Source organism: Struthio camelus, chromosome 1 (genome assembly GCF_040807025.1).
Source record: "Struthio camelus isolate bStrCam1 chromosome 1, bStrCam1.hap1, whole genome shotgun sequence".
NCBI lineage: Eukaryota > Metazoa > Chordata > Aves > Struthioniformes > Struthionidae > Struthio > Struthio camelus.
Window position 1 is genome coordinate 217553279 of NC_090942.1, and position 27126 is coordinate 217580404.

Genomic DNA, 27126 nt, shown 5'->3' on the forward strand with positions numbered 1-27126 from the left:
TCCACACCTCTATCCACTGAGCGTTTGGGGAGTCACAGACTAGGCAGTTCAAATTGCTAAACTCCCTCAAACTTCACTGTCAGATCAGGAATAAGCTCTGAGGTCATACTCCAGATCTCCAAGGCCCCTCACCATGCTCCTTTTTTAAAATAAAGTATAGAGACTAAGCTGAGGTGGACTTAAAAAGGCACAGTATGTTGTTGAAAACTCTAAGGCTACCTACTTAGAGAAAGAAAGCCTGGTACCTGAACCTAGATCCCAGTGAGTACCTCTCTGAGAAGGGTCAGCAGATGGTGCTATTACATATAGTCTTACAAGCTCATTTTAGCCTAAAAGTTATGTACCCTCTGAAGAAAATGCTTCGACCTCGGAGAGAAAACATGCTCTACGTGTAGACTGGTACAGTATGAATAAATCTCTGGTTACTGGACTAAAAATTCTGAAAGATGAATCAACCACAGGCTACTTGTGATCATATCCTGCTAGTCGCACTACAAGCTCAACTCCATGTTCATTATCCAATAGGAAACTGGCTTGGCATACCCTGAAAAGTACTATCTGGCAAACACGTAACGCCACAGTAAACTAAAGCTTTAGTTATGTTATTTCAAATACAGAACTTGCCTCTTCCTGAAGGAACGATGGTACTGACTTGCTTAGTCCTTTGAGTTTTTCCGGATTTGAAAACAGCTTATCAGGCTGTGAAGGCACTGTGGAAACTAAAGAGCAGCAGCAATTCAAAGTTTCAAAAATAAGTTTGTACATCAAAAAGAGTGAGATTCCATAGCAGGGAATGGTTAGAAACAAACAACCTCAGATGAAATACATGCACATGCACAACCAGTTTACAACTTAGATGCAAGATATTTTTCATTGGACTCACAGAAGAGTCCGCTAAGACAATCTAGTTTGACATCTTGCAAAACACTGGCCACAATACTTTGTCTGGCAGAAACAGACGCGTTCACATTGCTTGACATAATGTACAAACCCAGGTGCTGCAACAAAATTCTGATCAAATGCAATAAAAAAATAAAACCAGCTCCCTTCCAGCTTTCCTTCCTAGAACAAGGATAAGTGCACTTGTACACTAATCATACCATTGTTGATATTGGAGTCATCATAAGGTTCCTGGTAAAAAGTCAGTACACAAGCCAACTGCTCTTCTATTTACTCAGTCTCATTAATGGCTCTAGGAATATTTGTGTAAATTAAGCAGTGCTGACACCTGAACAAGGAAGTTGCAAATATTCCTAGCTAGTTATATAATAAAATATTCCTAGGTAATAATAAAATATTCCTAGGTAATTAGATAATGCATATCCCTTTGATGACGCAATATCTCGCAGCAGATCTCTAATTTTTGTAAAGCTCTACTGAACTTCACTTTTGCGTTCTTTGTTGATTTCACAGTACAAAGCTCAAGTGCACAAGCTAGCCTTGCAAAAATCCTGTTTGCAGTAAACATCCAATTATCAGAATTGTCCATGCTGTAACCCAATCATATTTGACACTATATAAAAGCTCCACATCTGCACTGGATGCACATTGCAAAATGCACCAATACTCAATATCTGTGGGTAGAGAATTATTTGGCATCAAACTGCCAGCTACAGTGGTAATCATCTACTGCATAAAACTAAACATGGCACACATGACGGGATTGTTTGCAAGGCATAAGTTAAGCTCCTCCAAAGTTTTTGGCATTGAAACTCAAATGACACTAAACATATCAGTTATGGTCAGTATGCTGTTAGATGCAGTTTCCCATTTGGCAAGCATTTAGTCTAGATGTATAACTTGTTAGTTATTATGAAAAAAAAAGGATTTTTAATTTATTAGTTTAGATATCAGCGGAGAAATCTCTCCATTGTCTGGTGAAAGAATCCTATTACTCACTTCCTGCTGCATTTTCTTTCCTCTCTTGATGCTCACCAGGTTTCAGATCTGCTCAGTGCAGTATTGACAACAGTCATTCAGTAGCACAAACAGCTTTGCAATGTTATAAATAGTATCATTATATTTTGTGTGTGTAAAGTCTCAGCTTTCCCAACACCCTCTATTCTTCTGTTTTGCATCACTCTCCTGAGGAGCTGGATCACAACAAAGGGAATGAGAGCATACAGGCTAAGTGATTCAAAACCGTGAATGGTATTTTCAAGAGAACTTGCCTGATTCTGTTTGCACAGCTATCAGTTTGACTGTGTTGGCCTTTTTTCTAAAACTGCACCCTCGATAAATTTGACTCCAAAAGAGCCTCTCTCTTCAGCTAAGTGACTGTATATTCCAGATTGAACATACAGCATACTTTCAGTAGGGTCTACCACTTGGTACCACTTACCCTGTTTCAAAGCACAGTTAAGTGTGGTACATAAGTCTTGTTAACATGTGGGACACTGTGTGCATCCTAGTATGCTGCTAGCATCCTATTATGCTACAGACCACTAACTCACAAAATGCTTTGAAGCATGTAAAACGTGATAGTAAATACTACTATGCACAACTCATTTTTAAAACGGTTGTGCAACAACACGATAAAGAATTGTATGTTATATTCCACCATACTCAGTTATTTGACAGCTTTCCAGTGTGTTCACCCTGACGTTCTTGGAACAGGTTTGCTTTGCTTTGCTTAGATTTGGAATTCCTAAAGGAGTACAGGCTTAGAGAAAAATAATCAAACGGCACATCAGTAGCTTTATGCACACACTTAATGCAAAGCGTGACTGACAAAATTTAACGTTATGGCATCTGTAACGCGCTAGGAGATCACTGGTATCAACAGTAGCTGATCTAGTGGCTCATTTATTGCTCAAAGTAAATAATTCTACTTTGCTGGATAGAGACAGGGATTTGGAGAGGTTCATTTTCAATAGATGTATTCTGAAGGGTGTTCTGTGTGAGCAGAAGTCATCTTGCACCTTATAATGCAACAGATGCACAGACAAATTCAACATTTAAATGGGCTCAGTCTTTCAACTGATGTTCAAATCTCTCAGTGATTTCAGTAACCTTTCCATAGGCAGGATGATCAAAGACTGAAATAACACACCAGTAGATGGCATAGAGTTTCTACAGGAATAGTAAGACATAACGTAAGAATACAACTTAAGAATAAAATAACAAAACATTACAAAAGCATTTAAGTCATGCTGAAGCTAACCAAATCTACAAGAAGAATGCAGTTCCGAAGTTTGGAAAAATCTTTCACTAGCAAACAAGAGAACATTGAAAAAACAATAAACTTCCATGCAGACACAAAATATATTTACCATCTTCAGCACTAAGAGCTAATTCTTCCTTTGGAATATTTATTTTTCCTTTATCTGTGCAGGAAAAAAGTAACACATAGTTAGAAAGCTTGCTGTTCGGTATGATAAAGCGGATTGCAGTGGCAGCCACAGAGTTAGTAGGACTGAGGGCAAAAACTCCCCAAACAAAAACCAGCAGAGCCATTGGCATGGTTAAATTCAAGAAATGCTTTTACTTAGCATGCTACTTCAAGTCTGCCTCCAAGAGGGGATCTCTTATGTAATCATTGACAGTTTCTATCAGTGTGTTGTTATAACAATGTTAATACATCTATACTTAAAACCTAGTAACTAGCTAGAAGCAAGCAATAGCGTAAGTAGTATTAGAGGAGTAGTTTGTCCACAACAGCCAAAACCTTTCAAAATCTACACCTCCACATGACAGTTTGTAAATATACGTTCAGTTTATGTCTTCTCCATTAGACATGGAAAAAACAAGAAAACACTGAGGGGCATGGAAAAGGGAGACAGGAACAACAAAAAAAAAAATCTCAGAGAGGCTGCCATATAAGACTTTCTCACTATCCAAGAAATTATTCATCATTGATTAACCTAATGCATTTTTGCCTGCTTCATAGACCAGTGTTGTTTCAAAATGAACATGAACTGAAAACAAAACTATGAGAAAATAAGTCATTTTTCAGTACTAACTCTATACTTACTGAGAAGCAAAGTAAGACAAAGTATGGATTTTATTTTTGAAGCACTTCGCGTGCTTATTCAGAAAGTAATTTCCCTGCCAAGGCTCAGTGTCAAGGCACTAATATGCTACTTGGCAAAGCTGTGTGGAAGAACAGCACAATGTGTTTAAGCCAAACTGAGGGTCATAGGAGACACAGACAACTTTGTGCTCACTTGAGGTGGCTGATGGAATGTCCTCTAGACTTTTGGAAGGCACTTTCCTATCTGCACTCCTTTTCAAAGCCATCAAAACAGGGTTTAACTCTTCTTCTGAACCTGTTACGAGACAAAACATGTGAACACTGCACACACAGACACACCACTTTAAACAGCTCACTAGAAAACCAACAACTGATTTCTCACAGAAATCTATTTTGACCTTTAGCAAACACAGTGACCATTCAATGAAAATAGAAGATAAATCCTATACCATAAATTGAGGGATATATTGCGTTCAGTTACTCTAAAACTGGTGGCATAGGAACAAGAAATTAGCCCATACTTATAAGACACGGGCTTTCAAAAATAAGTATTTTTAAGGAGCTACTGAAACAGATATCTGAGTGTTTTAGCTTAAATTGACTTAAAACGGAAAGCAAAACAGAGTGGACTAATTTTAACATTTATAGGGACGAAATTTAGCAATGTTTATGAAGGGTTTGTTTCCATGATGGCAACAGGTAGCTTCTCATTACCAGTTCATTTATGTAGACACATATTTTAAGTGATCAGACATTTGTGATCAAACATGCAGTCTAAACGATACACTAAAGAGATGCAGGATTACTGGAATTAGGCTTATGCCATTCAGTCAGCATTAATCCCATCTAGCTTTAGGCCTTAAAGTGCCTACATTAAGAATATGCTCACTCTAAACTTTCTCAGCCATTCATGGAGAGATACAGGTTGGCTGATTTGCCCTGTGTAGGTACCTCTGTCTGTACTCAGTAACAAGAGCTTTTAGGGCAATATGGTATTTAAGTGCTTTAAAATCAGATGGAATAAACTCAGATTGCAGCTATTTTGTTATGAATCAGCACTAAAAATAAGTTAATAGTTTTGTTTTTCCTCTGCGCCAATTTGTCCTTATGTTTTCTCCCCCGTGAAAATCAGCTGCTATTTCAATACTTGAATAACAACGACAAGAAACCCAATTGTAGAGCGATTTAAATTCCCGAAATTAGTGTGCATTTGTTTCCACGGGCAATATCAAGGCAGATCTAGCTCCTTCAAAATTATTTGTTTAGATCCTCTCTTCTCCCTACCCCACCTTCCCCCCCACCCGCCAACTGGCTAAGACTTACAGACAGGAACACTGTAACTTTGGGCTAAAACAAAACCTGTTTCATTCTTCCTCATCTGTCATGCAGGTCAGAGTTCTCATTGACTCCCATTGGCATCTCACTTACATAAAACACTGAGGAATTAGTTAGAAGGCCCTCAAAACTTGACAGATTTCTCAGTTTCTCCACGTTTTGAATATATTCGCAATTTAGCCTTTTTATTCAGCTCCTGAGAAACTATCTCCTCTACCTTAAGCTCTTCAATGACCCCTATACTCTATACATGGATTAGAGCTGTCATTTAACCAAAAAATGAGAATTCTGGTAAAGAGAGCACTTCATCTTTACAGCCGTATTCTAGTGCAACAGGCAGCATTACTAAATTAAAATACCATAGAGTTCTTTCTGGAAAAAAAAGATTTTGGTATTGTCTTCATATCCAGCCATTCCACTAATAAGCATTTACCTTTAGAGACCAGCTGGCAAAAGTAAAGAATGAGCTCATGAGCTCAGTCACCCACTGTTTTCTTTCTCTCCCTTTTCTTTTTTGGATGTTTAAAAGAAATACCAATATACAATCAATACAACATTACTAAATTGAAAGAGATATCACAGGAGAGGAAAAAAGGGTAAAGCATGAAGACATGCAATTGATTAATGTTGCTCAATTTCCCTAATCAAAAAAGCTTACCCAAGGCAGCACAAGCTTATCAAAACACTTTCCAATTAAGAAATCTAATTAGTTCTTCCCACTCCTCCCCCAAAATATCCAAAGCATTCAATTAAGAAATAAGTAAGTATCCCAGACTTTTAGTTCACATATTTCGAGTTGGCTATCAGAAAAATTGTAGCTGTGTTTAACAACCAAACACCACAAATTTTAGAAATGAAACAGCTCAAGAGCTGAACTTCTGGTTCCAAAGTAGGAATCAGAGTTTTTAATCGAAAGACTCAGATCCCAAACTGGTGCTGTCACCTTCCTCTTCATTTTCAAGACAAGATGTAAGGCAGAGTTCTGTTGCTTCTGGCTGGGGGGAGCTCCTCTCATCTTTAAGAGGTGTGCTTGCTCTTCTGAATTTCAATGGTGATTTTGATTCTGAATTATTTCCAGAAGCAATCAAGGATGTGCTTTCACCTGTCCTTATTTTTTCATTTATCTTGAGTGATTTGATTGTAATTGTCTTGGTCTCTCTTTCAAAGGGGAGAACATCTGTTGGAGCCATATTTCTCTCTTCCCTTTTATGAAGTGTAACATCTCTTTTGGGGACATCAGAAGCTTCAGCTTCATTTACCACATGATCAACAATTGAAGATTTGCTATTTGGTTCCAGAGTTTTCCTATTGATACCTATTTTTATGTGTGTCTGATAATTACTTAAAGCATTATGATAAGGCTGTGACACTGTCATGGATAGAGTATCCTTTTTTGATGGAGACATAGGATCCTGAAATTTTCCTTGTACATGTAACTCTTTGGATATTGGAGATGAATATTCAGGGGCTTCCTTAAGAAGTTTTTCTAGGGAGCTACTGACTTCACTGGAGTTTGTATTAGCAGAAACACAAATTTTTTCTATTGTTTCTTTTATTTCTTGAGGATGATCTCTCTCATGCTGGAATGGAGCACATGTACCTTGACTAGTTAGTATTTTATCTTGCATTTTCTTATCCATATTTTTCAGTATAGGAGCTTGCATTTCAGAGATAAATTTGGATGGAGCAACAGACCTTTCTACGGTCTCGCGGATTTCCTGAGGTGACTCTGCGCCACGCTGACAGGTCACGCTTGCAGCGGGCATCTCAGCAGCCCGAGGTACTGCTCTGTCCAAACTCTCTGGTTCAGGAGGGGAAGGTTCAGAGGCCTCCCTCAGCAGCTTCTCCAAAGCAGAACTGAATCCACCAGACTTGGACGGAGCAACAGACCTTTCTACGGTCTCGCGGATTTCCTGAGGTGACTCTGCGCCACGCTGACAGGTCACGCTTGCAGCGGGCATCTCAGCAGCCCGAGGTACTGCTCTGTCCAAACTCTCTGGTTCAGGAGGGGAAGGTTCAGAGGCCTCCCTCAGCAGCTTCTCCAAAGCAGAACTGAATCCACCAGACTTGGACGGAGCAACAGACCTTTCTACGGTCTCGCGGATTTCCTGAGGTGACTCTGCGCCACGCTGACAGGTCACGCTTGCAGCGGGCATCTCAGCAGCCCGAGGTACTGCTCTGTCCAAACTCTCTGGTTCAGGAGGGGAAGGTTCAGAGGCCTCCCTCAGCAGCTTCTCCAAAGCAGAACTGAATCCACCAGACTTGGACGGAGCAACAGACCTTTCTACGGTCTCGCGGATTTCCTGAGGTGACTCTGCGCCACGCTGACAGGTCACGCTTGCAGCGGGCATCTCAGCAGCCCGAGGTACTGCTCTGTCCAAACTCTCTGGTTCAGGAGGGGAAGGTTCAGAGGCCTCCCTCAGCAGCTTCTCCAAAGCAGAACTGAATCCACCAGACTTGGACGGAGCAACAGACCTTTCTACGGTCTCGCGGATTTCCTGAGGTGACTCTGCGCCACGCTGACAGGTCACGCTTGCAGCGGGCATCTCAGCAGCCCGAGGTACTGCTCTGTCCAAACTCTCTGGTTCAGGAGGGGAAGGTTCAGAGGCCTCCCTCAGCAGCTTCTCCAAAGCAGAACTGAATCCACCAGACTTGGACGGAGCAACAGACCTTTCTACGGTCTCGCGGATTTCCTGAGGTGACTCTGCGCCACGCTGACAGGTCACGCTTGCAGCGGGCATCTCAGCAGCCCGAGGTACTGCTCTGTCCAAACTCTCTGGTTCAGGAGGGGAAGGTTCAGAGGCCTCCCTCAGCAGCTTCTCCAAAGCAGAACTGAATCCACCAGACTTGGACGGAGCAACAGACCTTTCTACGGTCTCGCGGATTTCCTGAGGTGACTCTGCGCCACGCTGACAGGTCACGCTTGCAGCGGGCATCTCAGCAGCCCGAGGTACTGCTCTGTCCAAACTCTCTGGTTCAGGAGGGGAAGGTTCAGAGGCCTCCCTCAGCAGCTTCTCCAAAGCAGAACTGAATCCACCAGACTTGGACGGAGCAACAGACCTTTCTACGGTCTCGCGGATTTCCTGAGGTGACTCTGCGCCACGCTGACAGGTCACGCTTGCAGCGGGCATCTCAGCAGCCCGAGGTACTGCTCTGTCCAAACTCTCTGGTTCAGGAGGGGAAGGTTCAGAGGCCTCCCTCAGCAGCTTCTCCAAAGCAGAACTGAATCCACCAGACTTGGACGGAGCAACAGACCTTTCTACGGTCTCATCTACCTCTTCCGGATGAGCAACATCTTGTTGGCATGTTGTTTCTGCACCCCAACTAGTTTGTGATGTACTGTTCATCGTATCAGATATTTTCATTTCTACCCCTCTGGATTCAGAAGGCTGATATGCAAAGGCTTCTCTGAGCAGTTTCCGCAAACCAGCTTTAAGTTCATTATGTTCATGATTTGGCTGAACTATTTTTTCCACAGTTTTTTTCACATCACACTGTTGGTTAGAGTGCTCTTGATGTTGAAAGCCAAGAGGTTCTCTTCTCTTCACAGAGGACAACACGATAGCTCTGCCATAAGGCCGTTCCTTATCATGTCCAGTAACAGTATCAGAGAGTAATTTTGTTACATTCTCCTTGACAGTCAGTGAAGGAGAGACTTCTGATGCTTCATGCAGTCTTTGTAAATCAACATACCCATAACGATCTCCAAGTTTTGGTGGAAGAGTGTTTCTTGCTGTCTCTGAAACATTTCTTGCAGAAGCTTGTTCTTCAATCTTAGTTCCACCTGGACCCCCTATATCAGTATATAACACCTTTGGGAATGGGCTTTGAAAGAAATCAGAAGATCCCCTGAGAGTTTTATCCTTGTCTTCTGCCTGATGTTGTGGATAGGAAGGTTCAAATTCCCCAAACAGTTTCCCTAGGCCTTTTTTTGTATTTTCATCTTTGTCTGTTGATGGTACATCCATTTTTTCTGAGCTTTCTCTTATTTCCTCTCTTTGATCAGCAGGAAAAATATCATGGTTCTGCTCTACCATTCTTTCAAAGACTATGTATTGGTCCAAGTGAAAAGCTGCCTGTTTCAAAGTGTTTTCTTTTATGTTCTTTCTTATGTTCTTATGTTCTTTTATGTTATGTACTTCAGCTTTAGATAGAACAAACTTATCCACAGTCTCTACAACTTCCCCTTTAGGAAGATCAACATCTAATGGAGTAGTCTTGTTTTCCATTGTTTCTGCAGATAAACATAGCTGATCATCTATTGCCACTTCTTGCTTTAAAGCATCTTTATCATCAGGTGATTGGAACAGCTGCAAGGAAACCTGAGGCAATTTCTGTACACCAGAATTAAATGTGTTTTGATGTTCTTTTGATGAAACAGTACTTTTTTCTATAAATTCTTTAGCTTCTTGCTCTGGAAGATCCACGTTTCCCTTGGGTTTTGAGATGAATGCTTTTCTGACCAGCTGGACAGAGTCTGTGTTTTTTCTTTGTGTCATATTCAGACCTTTAAAGGTAGGAGATTCTAATGGCCGTTCACATTCTATAGAATCTAATTTATCTGTTTTTTCTCTCTCAGATGCTTGGGTTTGCCGTTGAATTAACTCTTGTTTGCGCGGGTTACTTCCGCTTTTTTTATCTTCCTTTGATTCTCTTCTGTAGGTTACTGAACTAGTATTATTTGGCAAAGAAACATCTCCCTCATCAATGCTACTCTGTAATTTCACTCCAGTATCCCAGAAATTTCTCAAACTCTGAAACTGTGAAGGATTTGAAATTTGATTCTTGGACTTTTCATTCATTTTTTCCTTTAAAGACAAAATCTTGAAGTTGGGCTTTTCTTGGGAACAAGAAACACCTTTTCCTTGAAAGATTTCTCTCCCATCTTTATATTTGCTTTCTGGGGAGGATGAAGTCACACCAACTCTTGGCTGTAAGTTATTGCCTTTTGGTAGTTTTGTACATTCATGAACTTTACCACCAGATAGAAGTGTTCTTTCTAGTTTTTCAATTGCATGTCCTGACCCAAACTCAAAAGAGTTTTGGTATTCATTTCCTGAAGCTTGGCTTTCACCACTTAGTTCAGTTCTTGGTAACTTATTGTTGCTTTGATCATCCAATCCATTAGGTAAGTATACTGTAGTGGGTTTTGTGTTGTCACTTTTTTTGAGGCCATCCAACATGCTGCCATCTGATGCATTAACACCTACACTAGCTTCTTTCTCTCCATGACTGGGGATAGTTTTTTCCCTTTCCCAGAATGCTCTAATCTCCCTTATTCTTCTTTTTTCTCTAATTGCCTTCTCTGATTCACACCTCTGAGCTGGCTGCTCATACTCTTGATGTTCCAAAAGGCTTGACTTTTGATTTTGTTTCATGATTTCTTGATCAAATTCTTTCTCTTTAGCTCTTCTACAGTCAAACTCAGTTAGTGATTTGTCATTTTCTTTCTCATTCTTTTCTGTTTGCTTAGGTTTCCTCCTCTCTTTTATCAGCTGTATATCTTCCGAAATACATGCTGGAGGTGAAACACTCTTCAGTTTTTCAGTCTTTCCAAATGATAACTCTTTTGTAACTTGTGTTTTTCCATCCATGCTAGGCCCACTAAATTCTGTGCTAATAACTCTTGTTCTGGTTGAGAAGTCCGTGCCTTCTTTGGTTTCCCTGCCTTGCAGTCCAGCTGATCTAGGTTTCCTGTCCTCAGTACCAGAACTTCTTTTAAACCAATCTAATACTTTGGATATGGACTTATCAGATGCTTCCACAGGTTCAGTAGCATGTTTGTCAGGCTTGCAAGTGGTTTTAGCATCTCGTTCCTCAACAAGATCAGGCTTACCTTGTTGAAGACCTGCAGAATTGGCATTTGACATCTCACATGCTTCTGTCTTAGCAGAAGGCAGATGTTGTTCTGCAACATAAACAAACTTATCAGAGATAGAAATTGGACATAAGACTCTCTAAGTCCATCTCAAAAATATCTCTCAGTTTTTACTCTTTTAGCAGAGAAGAGAGTTGTCTGTCCTTGTGGTTTCGGGAAGAACCATACTGCAGGCAACGAACTGGAAAAAAAATCCTCTATCGAGATATCCTCCTGGAAAAATAGCCATATTACTTTTGCTTTTTTTGTTTGTTTGGGGGGCGGGGGGTGGAAAAGAGGATGGGTTAATTCCTAGTATAAAGGAAATAGCAAAATGGAAGGGGGAAGAAAAGGCATATATATGTTTAGGCACGTGAACAAATCCCCAAGTCACAATTGCATTACTACCAAGGACAGTCAACAACAATACATCAAAAATTCTACAGTTCTCATGCAGACAGATCTACCAAAACATATGACAGGAATGTTGATGAAACGTCATCACTTCATCTTCATCGTCCATGATAAAGATGCCTAGCAAGGCTCTGATCTGATTTTTAACTCTTAAAAATATCAATAGATCTTCTAAAAAAATACTGACTACGTTAGAGCATTCGAATACAAACAAGTGGATTAGAACAGTAGTTCTGAAATATGCAGCACATCCTACTATTTCTGTTTCCTAATTTTTAGACACTAATGATTTAAACACTAATGAATTCGGACTATGTGCTTTTGCATTCTGTTCATCACTCCCATCAGTTCTCTTACCTTCAAAGTTTTTGAGTGATTTTGATTCATGGCTCAAGAACTGGTCTGATTTGTTTTCACATGTCTCATCAACACTCAGTTCGTTATTGCTATTTGGCAGGTCATTGCTGGAGGGCTTCCTTGGAGTTTCAAGCTTCTTAGAAGGAACTGTCTTTGTCTGCAAGGTTTCACTTGTCTTTGTCTGCAAGGTTTCACTAACCAGAAAGACTGACCTATTAGTACTGGAAGGACTGGATGCTGATTTATCTTCTTGTAAACTGTCTGTTTCATTTATTTGTAAAGCTGCTGAATAGGTGCCCAAAGGCTTTACAGCAGAAATTTGTTTATTCCCAAGTGAATCTGACGTAAGAGCATCTTTTTCACTACTCTCAATTTCATCAGATTCTAACAAATCAAACTCTCCTACTTCTCTGCCATGATGCAGCTGCGGGCTTTGCAGAGGTTCTCCTTTACCTATACTAGAAGAGAACCGGACTTGTTTTAGTTTTTCCAGTGAAATTTGTGAGGAATCGTCTGCTTCTTCCATAGGAGAGTTCTTCTCGGCTTCTCCTTCAAAAATAGTTGAAGTAGGAAGACCATTCTTAGTCTGAATATCGAACATCTGATTAACACGAAGAACTTCTGAATCGGTGGAACTTGAACTTGAACTGCGCTTCAAAATGCCCCTGGGTGGTGTACCAACGCCATTAACCCTGTCAGTTCTTTTAGCTGGTTTTGGAGCAATGTCTTCGTTTTGTGACAGAGGGTTTGTTACTTTCTGAATGAATTTTCTAGCTTTTGGGACAGGAGGCTTAATTGGACTTCTCTGTGATTGATTAGTAGGTTCTACAGATGGCTTCTTAGGCTTCTCTGTTTCATTGTTTAATAAGTTTGTTTTAGGTTGGCTCTCTTTTGAAGGTGACAACATTTCTGCAAGACACACATAGAGAAGAAATCCTGAGTTTACATGACATTCATCTGCACAAACAGCAGAGTACGACACTGTGCAGACCTAGAATGCAGCAATTATATTGATTTATTAAATCACTTGACAATAAAACATGAGGGAATTCAATATAGGTGTTGATTTGATTTGCATGTAACAGGAAATCTTGACAGATTAAAATCCTCTAGTTAGTTAACATTTCTAGAACAAGAAACATTTACGATTCTAAAGATAAGGAGGACAGTATCAGCACAGTTCCTGCAAAGGAAAATGCACATGCATATGACACACAATTAAAAATATTTACCCTTCTTTGATGTCTGAGGTCTGACTGGTCCATTTTCTACTTCTCCACTATTTGGGTTCTCACTTGACGAAGTGGAATTAAATGGATTACTCCTTTGCTAAAAAAGTAATAGACATTATAATTGGAGTCAAAATATTATACCAAATACAGACTTACCAAAATAAATGAACGAGCTGCAATTTCCTCTGCCTCACTATCCTGTCAGTAAAGAGTTTAAAAGCATGCCTCTTAAACAGGATACTTGACAAGAAGCCTAAACAATTAAAATCAGTGAACTGTCAGAAATGCTAGCGGTAGCCTAATCCCGTCCTTTCTGAAGTCACCAACAGCAGACATATGAAAGACACTTAAAGACACTTGAGAATCCCAAATTCTTGTGAACTATATAGTTTTCTCTCTACTTCTGTGACTTTAGAGATTGGAACAGAGTAAGACGATTCTTTTCAGTGGTTGAGGAGGTTGAAAACAATGTCAAACATACACAGCCATTGATTATAGTCATAACAGCACTTCAGCATTGAACTTCTAGCGGTTTTCATCTCCAAGTATGTGGAGGATAAGAAGGCGATCAGGAGCAGTCGGCATGGATTCACCAAAGGGAAAACATGCTTAACCAACCTAATAGCCTTCTATGATGGGACAACTGGCTGGTAGGGGAGGGAGGAACAGTGAATGTTGTCTATCTTGAGTTCGGGAAGGCTTTTGACACTGGGTTGGATGAGCGGATAGTGAGACTGAATAGCACAGCTCAGACGGTTGTTATCAATGCCACAGAGTCTGGTTGGCGGTCTGTATCTAGCAGTGTCCCCCAGAGGTCAATACTGGGTCCAGTCTTATTTAACTTATTCATCAGTGACCTGGATGAAGGGATAGAGCACCTCCTCAGCAACTTTGCTGACGATACAAAACGGGGAGGAGTGGCTGATACACCAGAGGGCTCTGCTGCCATTAAGAAGGACTTGGACAAGCTGGAGAGAAGAGCAGAGAGAAACTTCATGAAGCTCAACAAAGGGAAGTGCAGGGTCCTGCACCTAGGGACGAATAACCCCATGCACCAGGACAGACTGAGGGCTGATGAGCTGGAAAGCAGCTCTGCAGAGAAGGACCTCGGAATCCTGGTGGACAACAAGTTGACCATTAGCCAGCAGTGTGCCCTTGTGGCCAAGAAGGCCAATGGGATCCTGGGGTGCATTGGGCAGAGTGTTGCCAGCAGGTCGAGGGAGGTAATCCTCTCACTCTGCTCAGTCCTGATGAGGCTGCATCTGGAGTACTGTGTCCAGTTCTGGGCTCCCCAGTCCAAGAGAGACATGGCACTCCTGGAGAGAGTCCAGCAACGGGCTACAAAGATGATTAAGCAACTGGAACATCTCCCTTATGAAGAAAGGCTGAGAGAGCTGGGCCTGTTGAGCCTGGAAAAGAGAAGACTGAGGGGGATCTCATAAATGTGTATAAATATCTGAAGGGAGGGGCATCAAGAGGACGGGGCCACTCTTCCCAGTGGTTCCCAGCAATATGACGAGAGGCAGCAGGCACAAACTGAAACACAGGAAGTTCCATGTGAGCACCAGGAAAAACTTCTTCACTGTGAGGATGACAGAGCATTGGAACAGGTTGCCCAGAGAGGTAGTGGAGTCTCCTTCGCTGGAGATATTCAAAACCCACCTGGACACAATCCTGGGCAACGTGCTGTAGGTGACCCTACTGGAGCAGAGTGTTTGGACTAGATGATCTCCAGAGGTCCCTTCCAACCTCAGACATTCTGTGATTCTGTTTCCATTATCTCACTCCAAGACCAAAAATATTCAAATTTTATAATTTATTATCTTTCTCCCTCAGTTCTCTAATTATCATTACCACTCAACCAGAGAAACACATAAAATGTAAAAGATAACTTTTGCTATATTCAATATATCATACCTTTACTGGTGAGACTGCTGCCTTCCCAGATTGTCCCTGTGGTTTGTCTAACACAGAGGTTATTGTTTTAGAACTGCAAGGAAACGATATAGAATATGATCAGCAACCAGCACATTACTTTAAGTCTTAAAAAAACCTCAACCAAACAAAAAAAATAAAACCAACTAAAAAAAACCACGAAGAAACCCAAAAGAGATTCAGTTGCACATGCTTAACTTTTAGTGCCAAGAGAATGTATTTTTCCATTCAGTCTGTTCTCATTATATTTAGAAGCAAGCTTCCCCCTTTTCCATAGCAAGGGAATATCTTTCTGCTTTGTTTCCTTGCAAAAATTTGCTTGTGAAATAATTCAATATAACTACTACCTGAGAGGACAGAATTCATTTCTTCTGATATCTTTTAGGCTTTTAAGCAAACTTTACTGAAATAGAGCCATTCTCCAAACCAGATCAGTGTTAACATCTCTGCCCTTTTCCTACATTAGTACTTCTAGGACTGGAGCTTATATGGAGGAAGCTGTTAAAATCTGGTGAAAATAAGGAGTTTTACACAGTGTCCAAGCCAGAAAAAAAAATCAGAGGAACATCATTAAAACTATACTAAAGATGCGACATGCCACAAAGACGGTTAGATCCCCTCAGTGGTACACGCTGTTCCTTCAACTAAGCTGCTATCAAACTGAAGGTTTTTATAGATAAGTGAATTTAGTTATTAATTGTGATCCTAACCGAGCACATTCCAAATAAGAAAAAAACACGAAAAATCTAAAAAGATAGTTCCTACATTATACCAAAAAAAACATTTCTTGTCTATTTGCAAAATAATGCAAGGTTTTTGCAAGAGTCACATTAGACAAACTTAAAATGTAAATGTAAACAACACAGACATATGAAAAAGCATTATTTTTTTAAGACAGAAATTAGATGTGGATTTAAATATGGTCTTCACATAGTGGAAAAAAAAAAAATCAACCTAGGACTGTCCTTTAACCACATTCAGTCTACTAACTTTATACAGAACAATGCTGGCATTAATCAGCTTACATGATTATGACTTTGGGGGTGAGGGGAACAGCATGAGGCAGGAAAAAGGAATATTCTCCAGCTGGGAAATATAACTTCATGCTAGGTTGATTTTTCCAGTATAGATGTACAAGGAGACTGACACTGAATACTTCTGATCTTTCTTACTTTGTGATCAATAATCTTTGGCACTGGTGAAAATACTTTCGGATATTGATTGGTAAGTAGCAGAGCCGTGAGACAACGCTTTAGAGAGCGGATGTGGCATCTTAGGAAAAGAAAACAGCTCCCAGCTCTTAGGAAGTTCCAGGTCTAAACAGGAGCTGCCTTCTCAAAGAGAAAAAGCTCTCTCCAGTCAGGTAACTGGTGACGCTCTGCCCTGCTAGGGAGGGAAGAACTTTCCCAGCTCCTCCAGGTTTCAGCACACAACCTCTAAACTGGGAAAGAAATGGCTGGCAGCTACCCTTGAAAGGCTGCCAGCCCCTGCACTGCTAGGTGTGTCCTAAGTATGCTAAGTGACATTGCTCCCTTCATTCCCATTTTACAAATGGAGAAACGTAATTACAGAGAAATGACCTGCCTGAATGCAAAGCCATGAAAAAATTCCAATTGTAGTCTGAGCTATAAACATCCACCTCTTTTCCTTGCACTTTTGGTATGTTACTTATATAAAATACACATCTATGCACTCTCATATTTATCTTGTAATGGAAACTATCTCATGGGTGAACAAAATAAACAGCTTATATTTTAACAGTAAGTGCAGCAGTGTATGTGTGTGCATGCACATACATATACCTACATACACACATATATATACATACACCCACATGTACATGCACCAGGTATAGCAGATTTTTTTTATTTTCTACTCCTAAAAAAATATATTTTTCTCCCATTCTCAAAGAGCTCAGCATTGCTCTAATACTCTTTATTTCTGAAAATATATACATTTAAAGAATCTCTGTTCTGTCGAGCTGTAGTTTTTGGTTTTTTTTTTTTTATGAGCATTTGCACGTTCCTGCACTTGATGTCTTATCTACACCATTACCTCAACAGGTCAAACATGATTTTTTAAGTCTAGCTCATGAACACTACAACTCTTCTCTCATTTTAAAGAACAGCAATACTGTTATATATTCTGAGCTGCAAGAAACTGATAAGACATTCTTTCATCTTGAGTTTCTACAGGTGGGGCAGTAACTTTTTAAATTCTCATTACATGCACACAATCTCATAATATTTTAACACAATGATACTTCATGTTTATCTAGAAAAATGGAAGAGTTGTTATTTTGGCATTGTATATTGAAAAACTTGTTCTAAAGAAAGCATGAGACAGAAAAATCAAGATCCTAAAGCTGAGTGTCACAGCAAGAGGTCTGAAAACCTCAATTTACCCTCAGCCCATACAGATAAGAAAATAGAACAAAATTCCCAGCTGTGCTGTAGCTAATCTGAGAGTGTGTTAAGCCAAGCTAACAAATACAGACAGATGAAAGAATTACCACACTGCAGTTCAGCAAGACCAAGTTCTGCGAGACGCAATGCAGAGACACCTAACACAGGCTTGAGCTGAACCAGACCTATATTAATTCTGTGCAGACTGCATAGCAACGTCAGACTGGGGATCAAGAGGCAACAAGGCCAAGGCAGCGGTGAAGCTGGAGAAAGGGGTTATAGATTTGTGTGCACTGTCAACAGAGTCTGCTCAGATACAACCTCACATTCCAACAACTAAGTCCCTCCGGGATCATCCAAAAGGCTAGAGTGCCTAGTGCAGAAATTCCCATCCGGAGAAAATAAAGTTACTGTGATTGAACTGTGCTCCACAGAAATGGTCTTATCCAGGTATCTCAGCACCCCTATTACTCCAGAAAAGGAAACTAGACTGCAGTAAAGTTACTTAGATTTTAACAATTAGGACTTTCGTGCAAATTTTCACCCTACAGAACTACAGGACACTTGTCACCTATTCAATATGGTCAGCTAAGAATATTTTCTATCAGAGGGAAGAAAAATGCTACGAATCATAAACCGAGAGGCAAAACCTCCTCAACAATGCTCTTTTTTGAGATTCAGCTTGTAGATGGATGGTATCACTGAACAGAGGCAATACTGACAGTGTGAGTGAGTCACACCATGAAACTCATTCTGTGCAAGGTTACACCTTCAAAGACGCTTCACACACCCAGACAATGAAGGCTCTGGTATGCAAGAAAAGCATCATGGGGATATAACGCCACAGAAAAAAATTGTTCATAGCTTCATTACTGGATTTAGATATTTGGGGTGTGGGGCTGAAGATAACTATCCTAATTTTAAGAATATAATTGTGGGCTAATTTTTGTTATCCCTAAGGAAACAACCTGATTTGATAGCAGTTGAACAGGCTCCAGAGCTGAATTTGACCCTCAGCAATTCACAGGTACAAATCTCCTACCAGAACTGCGCTTTCTTCACGTTCAGTAAGAATTGTTTTGGTTTAAGAACAGGATCCAAAGCAAACAACATCTCGGTAATTTGCTGTCACATAACTTCTGGGGCCAGGCCTGAGGTCCAGCTGTTTGGTTCATGCAAAGCCTGCAGGCCAGTGCTGGCCAGAAGCCCATTCTTAAGGGAAGGAAGGAAAATAAAACAAAACAAAAAAAATGCAACCCCCTCCTACAAACCTACCATTAAATTAACCCTCAAAAAACCCAAAAGCCTGAACTACCTTATGATTTGAACACTAGAAACTGTTAACTCACTTTATGTGATAGCAAACTCCAGAATGATTGCTCAGTTTCACCCTATTTAGTTCTAGCCATGTTGAGACTATTGTGTTGCAAGAGGAAGGGTCAAGAGCAAGAACTCCTTGCAGCTCTGCTGTCCTAAATACTGAAACAAAATGCTTGTAACGTCTAGACTTTCCCTTCCCACTCTATACGGTGGGGCTATTGCTTTCCCAGCATACTGCGCTTCCCCTCAGTTCCTAATCAGCTGCAGTCATCAGGGACAGGTACATAGCCAAGCCCGACCAGTTTCTTTACAAGTCCAATATAGGGAAAACAAAAAGTATTTTAGAAACAGAGGGCCCCTCCTGCAATTTCCCCTATAAAGGCTAATCTTACTTGTAGTGAAATAAACCCCAACTGAAGTCATAAGCAATGAACTGTACAAAGTGTTTACCACATTAGATCGTTTCAGCTTTGCACATTTCAGAAGCCAACAATCTGAGACACTGAATCAAGTATTTATGAAAAGTAAATGCAAATAATAGTGTCTGGTCCATGTATTGCAGGTCCCTTTCTAAGGTCTACCTGCAGCTGTCTCACTATCAATCCTGGACTTGTTTTGGCAGGAACATCTTGAGCTATCAGTGGGAGCGTGAGCAGACATGAGTAGAGCACACAGGATGATGAATTTCTGATGCAATTTGGAGTAAAGGGTCCTGGACATCAATTGTCATGCTTCACATGGGATTGGAACCGTGACCTGAAATAGTCATCAGATCACCTCAGGCTAAATACCACGATCAAGTGAGTGACTTTTCTTTGCAAAGCGTAGACAGTGTGTTTTGAGAGAGGGGAGAGAAAAAAAAAAGGGGGAAAAAAAAAAGCAAGCCAGACTATAATGCTTTCTCAGAAGCACAGACCTGAGCTTACCTGATTGACGTTTAAGAACAAGTTATTTTATATTTTTTGTGAAGAGGCTGTCCTAGCAATTGTCCAGAAGTTTCTTATTGCTTATCAATCACACATAATCTGTTGTGTTGCGATAGTAAAAGTAACATTATAAAGCTGTACTTATTTTAGAGTATTACGTTCTTTCCATGAGGTCCAAGAAGACATGCAAAACTCTAAAATATATCTATTAATTTAAAATTAAACAACAGCATGTCTTGTGCTGTCCATAAATAAATTTAACAATCTTCTGAAGGTAAAAGCCAATTTTAGGAAACAACGTTCAGTAACAGCTAACTGCAGCAGCATTATTGGCCAACGTTATTGCAAAGCCCTAAGCTTTTTCCTGAGATGAGCAACCTTAATCATCACTACAGGACAACTTCATTTTTGGGGAAGACTGTAACAAAGGAGTTTATATGTTTGACCTTTTTCAACAAGATTTTACATGTGGATAAGTCAGACATCATTTTCAGTGAACTCAGAGGGTTATGTAAAGGATAAGTAAAGACCAGTAATGCAAGCCAGCTTCGTTAAGACTTACACCAACCTTTGGTGCCACTCATCGTGAGGGTGGTTGCCCACTTTGCAGACCATGAAAGTGAAAGACGGAACTGCTAGAAGGTATTGTACAAATGCATAGTAGGAGACAAGCCTTGCTGCAAAGAAAAAACAGATGACGCACAGAGAAGGGCTTAGAAGAGAGGCAAGAAAGTGAAAGGTTACAGAACTGATTAGTGGTACAACCAGAAGTAAAACAGTCATCAAAAGTAACTCTGGCTCTTAACTGACTCTATTCACTGAAAGTACAAATGGTAGCTACGGTTGCTACACCCCGGTCCCCATTCCAGTGCTTTCTTGTTTCCTCAAACAAGGACATTACCACTTTTCTTTTCAAAGGTAGGTTTTTTGAAAGCTTTTTGTACTGCCAGACGAATTACTGCATGTAGACATTTTAAAGAGAAGACGTTTCCTTTTCCTTCAGAAATAAATTCAGTACATTTCTGATAAAAACGGAACTGTTTGGGATAGACTTGAGATGGAATGATTTAATACAAAATCCTCTTCAGTTGAGGAACTTCTTCTCATACAGCTTTCCTGTAACAATTAGATCCATTCAGTCATACTCAAGACGACCGTCTTGCATCACTCTATATGGAAGCGTCTCCTTTACAGACATTTCTTTTTCTTGGTAAAATCAGATTTATTTTTCTCAAATATTGAACGGTTCTAGTTCTTCCTGCAAGTTTAAAAATCAGGCTGAATCACTAGTCTGTTCTCACTGAGTGACTGAACGAAGAGATGCAGAAGTTATTGTCCCCAGATTAGTGGCTGCGAAGGACTCAACGTGGCCAGCAGTTCTAACCAGAAAATCCTGGTCTCAGTTCTGGGAGGCACATTAAACTGTGATATAAGAACATATGTGGGACCATTCTACACACCTTTGGCAACTTTCTCCCTGTAGAAGCAAGCCAAAGGTAGCTGCATTCAAACGCAGAACAATTAACAATGCATAACTACGATTTGTCAGCCTTTCACAGGGATGGATCCCTCAGGCCATTCTGAGGAAATATTTGAAGCTCTTTGAAATCAGAAGAGAAGATAATATTTTAGAAGGAACTTACAGCTCCCAAGTTTCACCCATCCTGATGTTCACATGCTAACTCAGACTGAACAGACAGCTTACCTTGAACTAGATTTCACTTCTTCTTCATGTTCCACAACATCGTATAGTTTTGGTGGTACAAAGACTTCTTTATTGATATTGCTCACCCAGCTATTCTGTGCTTTGTTTGGTTTGTTCTGACTCACTTCAGCTAAAACATGAAATGGGAATATAGTTATCTCCCCTGTATGTTCACACAGGATTTCACAACAAGCAAAAATAATTATTTACATTCAGATATACAACTATTCCATAAGGCCACTATACTTGAATTATGTACACAAGCAGATCTGGTGATTTCTGAAGAGTAATTTTTTCTTACTACTAGAAGTTTTGCAAACTAATCCAAATACTTCATTCTACTACTCCAGGTATAACATCAGCTTTAGACCTTAAAGTGATCCTAAATGAGGAAGTCTCCTACAATAGCCCAAGTAAAGACTGATCCTGTAGTTTTTGTAGCTAGATACACGCAGAAAATTCAGTAACATCTATGTCACGAGGAAACAAATACAATTAAACCATAGGAAAAATTGGAAAAAAAAAAAAAGTGCAAGTGCAGTAAGTCAACCACTCCCTTCCTATAGCAGTAATTTGGAAATTGGTCACAGTTTTCAGTTAAACAGGTGGCTAATCCTTTATGGATAGAATTAACACAAGAAGGCAGTGTTTAAAAAAAAAAAAAAACCCCACAAAAAAAAAAAAAACCCACACCCATACTCATTCATGTATTTGTATATTGACCATATAATTGTATTTCTTTTGAGAGTGGGATAGAACCCTCTTTCAGAGCCAAAACATTAATGGTATATTTATTCCTCTACCATTTTCTGTACTTCTGCAATAGTTTAGAAGTCAAGATATTCTCAGTGTGCAAAAATAAGACTTGTGTTCCTGCTTTTGCTATGCATAACTGCAAGTAAAAATATTTTGATGTTTAACGAGTCATTGGAACCAAACAATTGTGCAGTTCTGAACATACCAGTATGCCCCTCTGTTTAAGTAATAAAACTGGGAGTAACTATCATTCCTTATAGATAATATGGCTTTAGGTACTTTCCACTAAGCCATAGGTTAGAGCTGCTGTAAAACCTAAGCCAAATACTAGCTAGAATTTTACAGCTGATTTTCATAACCCTCAATTCCAAACACAGGCAAAACCACAAACATACCGCTCTAACCACCCGTGTACTTCCATATTCCTTTCCATTTCAGGCCTTTTCGTGTTAAGTCAAAATTCCTACACAGTATTCTGAAGCTGACCAAACTACTATTATGAAAATAGTTCCAGTTGCCAGAATCATAGGCACATACGCTTCAGTGGTTATAACTACTAGCTGTAGTTTATGGTGCCTACCACTGCAATCCATCTAAAGTACCTTTGGTTACCTTAACTAAATTAAGTCTCAGAGGTATCAGACTTAGCACCCAGAATCAGGAAAATTCATCTTGAAGAGTGATTTCTCAATCTCTGCTTCTTCGTACGATCCAGGGTAATGCATAGGGCTCAGGAGTGAAAGTGAGAACGAGACCCAGGACTGGAGAGGGCTTTTAGTCCAATGCATAAGACAGCCCCTCCTACTAGCAGTCAACACCCCAAATTCTCTCTTTGTACATAATGTTGAGGGAGAGGAAGTCTTACACTATAAAATACACTGAAAATCCCTCCTTTGCATAAATTTTTGCTCATAAGGCTATCTTCCTTGGAGACATTCAAAAGTCATCTGGACACAATCCTGGGCAATGTGCTCTAGGTGACCCTGCTAGAGCAGGGGGGTTGGACTAGATATCTCCAGAGATCCATTCCAACCTCAAACATTCTGTGATTCTGTGATGCAGAATCAGGCAGTGATGTCTGAGGTTACCTAAGTAAAAGCATCATCTCTATGCTATCCTTTCCAAAATAAAATATAAGGAAAAACATAATAAGTCACATGCTTACCAAGCGTGGCAGGCTTCCTTCGCATAGAAGCTCTAATAATATCTGCTCCATGTATCTTATCTCTGTGCCTCTTTGACTTTGCTTCATAAAACCACTGTCCACTCATATTCTTTAGCTGGACATCATCTTTGATTTTTTCTGGTAAATGTCTGGGGGGGGGGGGGGGAAAAAAGAGAGAGAGAGTGAGACACATAGTCTGCTTATTTGTACAAACAGAATAGAAGTCCACAAAGGGAAATGCTCAATTTGGTACAGATGTGCAGGTTCTCACCAATACTGAAAGCAAGATAACAGAAGTAGGGGAAAGGAAGTGGAGAAGGGTACTAAAGAAAAAAAAAGCAAGCTATTTTTTTCTGGTGCTTCATCTTTCTGCATTTTTTAATACACTCACCAAGCTCTCTCTTTTAGAAATCAGGAGAGCGCACCATAATCCAAATTTTTAGGTATAAGCACAGCATTTATCATACCCAAAAGTGCAAGGAAAAGGGAAAATCCAAATGTATCAGTAACAGACTCTCCACAGTCTGTTGAGATGACAGTTTCTACTTTAAATACAGTATATACTGTTATTCTTACTCATCTGATCTGAAATTAAATTTAAGCCTATTCAAGTAGTTTTTATAAAGAGGTACTTCTAACTGGTTTCACTAGTACTGAACAGATGTTGTCTACAGACAAAATGCCAGGCTCCCTGATGGGATCATTATTGCCACAAGAGCAATTTTTTTTTTACTTTTCTTAAGAGAAACCTTGATTAGGGTAGCTTTGTTTACTGCAGGAGAAAAATTCTTCCCACATTACTAGCAGATTTTGTAAATCCTAACAGCTACTATGCAGAAGAAATGCTACTCATTAAAATACCTGACCACCCCCAATTTTGGTTAGCAGCTTGAACAAAATATAATCCATTTGTACCCACCTCTCCAAAATAGTTCATTTACGCACACTTTAGAAAACAAGGTTTAAAATAGCTACTTCTCTTGTCAAAGGCTCCGAATTGTAAACAGCAGTTTCTTAAACACAAAACATACATACTCTGCGCAAGCTGCACACTAACTGTAGTGGATGTACAGCTACCCTCTTTGGCTTCAGGTATACATATCCCTTTGCTTCTCAGTTAGCCAAGTAATTTAGCTCAAGAGAAACCAGCAGCTGCTCTCACTTCTGTGATTCATGTATAGCAGTTGCTTAACTAATGTTTTCATAGTTTAAACTTTGTATTGTTAATACAAGGTATTCCTTTAAAATTGTGTTGAATGGAGTTGTGCTCTCTCTGTCCTTCTAAAATAGGAAATCCGATTCCTCCACAGTGGACCTCATCAGTTATCTTAAGAACCAGGACCAAGATTCAGCTTCTCAGCAGACACAGTCACACTCTCACGTGGCTATGCTAAATGGGTACATTTTTCTCTTCATCTGCAACTTACTTTAGTGCCCTCCAAAAGGTGACACTTCCTACAGCACAGGATCTCTGATTTGTTCCACTGGTGTGCTCTGGAAGTGCCTAGAGATTTTTTTTTTTTTTTTTAAGGCTGCCTCAGCATGTTATTTTCATCCTCCAAACTGTTACTCTCCTTATTTAATTATGGCAGGCTACAGTGACACTGAACTGGGGAGGGGATAGCGTAAACCCTATGTCAGTTACCGTAACTCCTCAAAAATATGTTTTTTTTCTAGACTTTCAGGCTGAAACAGCCCTGGAAAAGCCTCCAGTAGCTACAGATCTTGACTTCTTGCCCCGAAGGCTGGTCCTCCAAAGTTAAGGTTGGAATAAGCTAGCAGGGCAGCATAAGATATCTGTGCCAAAATTAAGACCAGGGCTGTCTTGGGGCTCAGAAGATTCATTTTCAGGCTGTTTATATGGCGCTGCCTTCATACATACCCCTCAAAGTGCTCTGGACAGATGGTGCCATACTTTCTATACGTTACCCAAAAGCCTTTATATGAACATGAGTCACAAGGGAAGACAGTATCACTCGGAGAAAATAACAAAATATTGTACAGTTTATTAATCTACATGTTTCCATCACAAGCACTGCAGCTATTTTAAATACTGTGAAGCAAGTTTGTAATAGTTTAAATTCAGGCTTCAGGGTCACCCTGCTTTTACGAATCACATGTTATGGAACGAAGAGCTACCGTGTGCAGTTTGGGAGGTTGTCTTCTTTCTTTATTAGGGCACGTAACTCAGATATGCACCAAACACATGGCCTGGAGACCAACCTACAGACCAGGAAAATTAATATAGAAATTTGGGGGAGTACTTAGCAATTAAAAATTAAGTCAGGCTTCACCTGCCATCTCCATTCATGAATCTTCCTTCAGTAAATAAGCTAATAATACAGCCCAAGGAAGAAAGAAAGACAATTCTACAAGTTACTCGGAAGCTTTAATGCTAACTACAGTCCACATTGGTATGTGACAGTGCTGTCTTCTAAAGACCAGACAAGGAAGTCAATGCCAGTTTTATATTGCTCACAAGTAGAGGAGAAGAATCTTCTAATCCAATCAAGCAGCGATGGTCATAGTCCTTTTATTACAGTTTGCAGATTTGACCCTTAGATTTTACCAGTCTAGTACAGACAAGCATTCAGAGCTGGGAAAGGACATCATGAGCAGGCCCTAGCTGCCCAGGCTAAGAAAGGCCATTCTCACCTGTCCCTCAACCCCTCCTTCATCCTTGTGTGGCAAGAAATGAAAAGGCTTATTTGAATGCATTAGCTACTAGTACTTGAACACTTAAACTTCTCTTCCAAAGTAGCTGTCAAGAGTCAGTCCTCCCTAGGTATAAAAACAAGTTCTCTGTCTTGAATCAGCTACAGGGAGTAGAGGCTGCCAAGAGTTGAGGTCCTCACTGCCATTTTTGGTGCCAAGATTCAACGGTCCATTACAGTACTGGACAACTTAGAATTTAGCTCTCTCTCCTGCTTATAACCCGTGCTTCTCCAAGAACCAAAATACATTCTTCTCATCTGCTGCAGGTCCTCCAGGTTGGAAAGGGAACACAGCAGGAGTTTCCCTCTACCCTTAAGCAAATTCACTATTCAGCTATGAGCCAAATCCTCACTACACAGCCAGTTCATGAACACAGCCAGCAGGAACAGTGGTAATACGACATGCAAGAACTTTTACACTGCGGTTTGCTTCTCCCTTTCTCCTGCTTTCCCACGCATTATTTGCTTTCTTAGAACAGAGGTTCCCTAAGGCTGGGGATTGGCTTTTCAGCCATTTGCACAGCCCCCAGGCCAGCAGAGCTCTGACCCCAGCTAGTGCTTCAGGGCAATATGACAGCCAATGCCAAAGGAGGTTCTCTAGTGGGAAGGTAATGAGTCACAGTAGAAGTATTCAATGCCCTCACTTTGTTTGATTCACCCTTTTTACCCTAGTTATTGCTAACTCTTTTTGCCTTTGTATTCAATCACTGAAATTAGGGTGCGGCAGGGGACCTTTGCAAGTCAGCTGAACAGACTGATAGATTGCTGGTAGAAGTAGCTGGTTCAGACCACAAGGTCCACAACCTCGTAGCTAAGTAGCTAAGTCAGACTGTTTACCTGCTGTCCGATCCTCAGATCTGCTACTGATAAACATGATATAAGCAGGATAGAGACAGAGGCATGAATTTGTCATGACTCTAGATGTTCATGAAATGGCTCTCATTAAAAACCCTCAATAACATTAAGAGTTAAGAGACATTAAGTGTCTCATTATTTAATCCTTGGCCAATGCAGCTGTCATTTTTGCTGGAA

At 40.2% G+C, this 27126-nt stretch overlaps 1 protein-coding gene across 18 annotated transcripts in view; it reads right to left on the reverse strand.

Moving 5' to 3' along the window:
- Window positions 1-27126, reverse strand: part of SYTL2 (synaptotagmin like 2) — a 61636-nt gene that overhangs the window by 11660 nt on the left and 22850 nt on the right. For 7 of the 18 annotated variants that reach the window (XM_068930620.1, XM_068930613.1, XM_068930614.1 and 4 more), the window contains 9 exons: window positions 23381-23529; window positions 21460-21589; window positions 15086-15158; window positions 13169-13265; window positions 11937-12845; window positions 11145-11216; window positions 4167-4268; window positions 3273-3326; window positions 625-719 (listed from right to left, as the gene is read on the reverse strand). In XM_068930620.1, the coding sequence (XP_068786721.1) occupies window positions 625-719; window positions 3273-3326; window positions 4167-4268; window positions 11145-11216; window positions 11937-12845; window positions 13169-13265; window positions 15086-15158; window positions 21460-21589; window positions 23381-23529 (1681 nt within the window). Of the gene's footprint in view, window positions 1-624; window positions 720-1758; window positions 1948-3272; window positions 3327-4166; window positions 4269-6251; window positions 11036-11144; window positions 11217-11936; window positions 12846-13168; window positions 13266-15085; window positions 15159-20322; window positions 20432-21459; window positions 21590-23380; window positions 23530-27126 lie in introns of those variants that run through there. The other 11 variants (XM_068930619.1, XM_068930609.1, XM_068930612.1 and 8 more) reach the window with 5 other exon arrangements.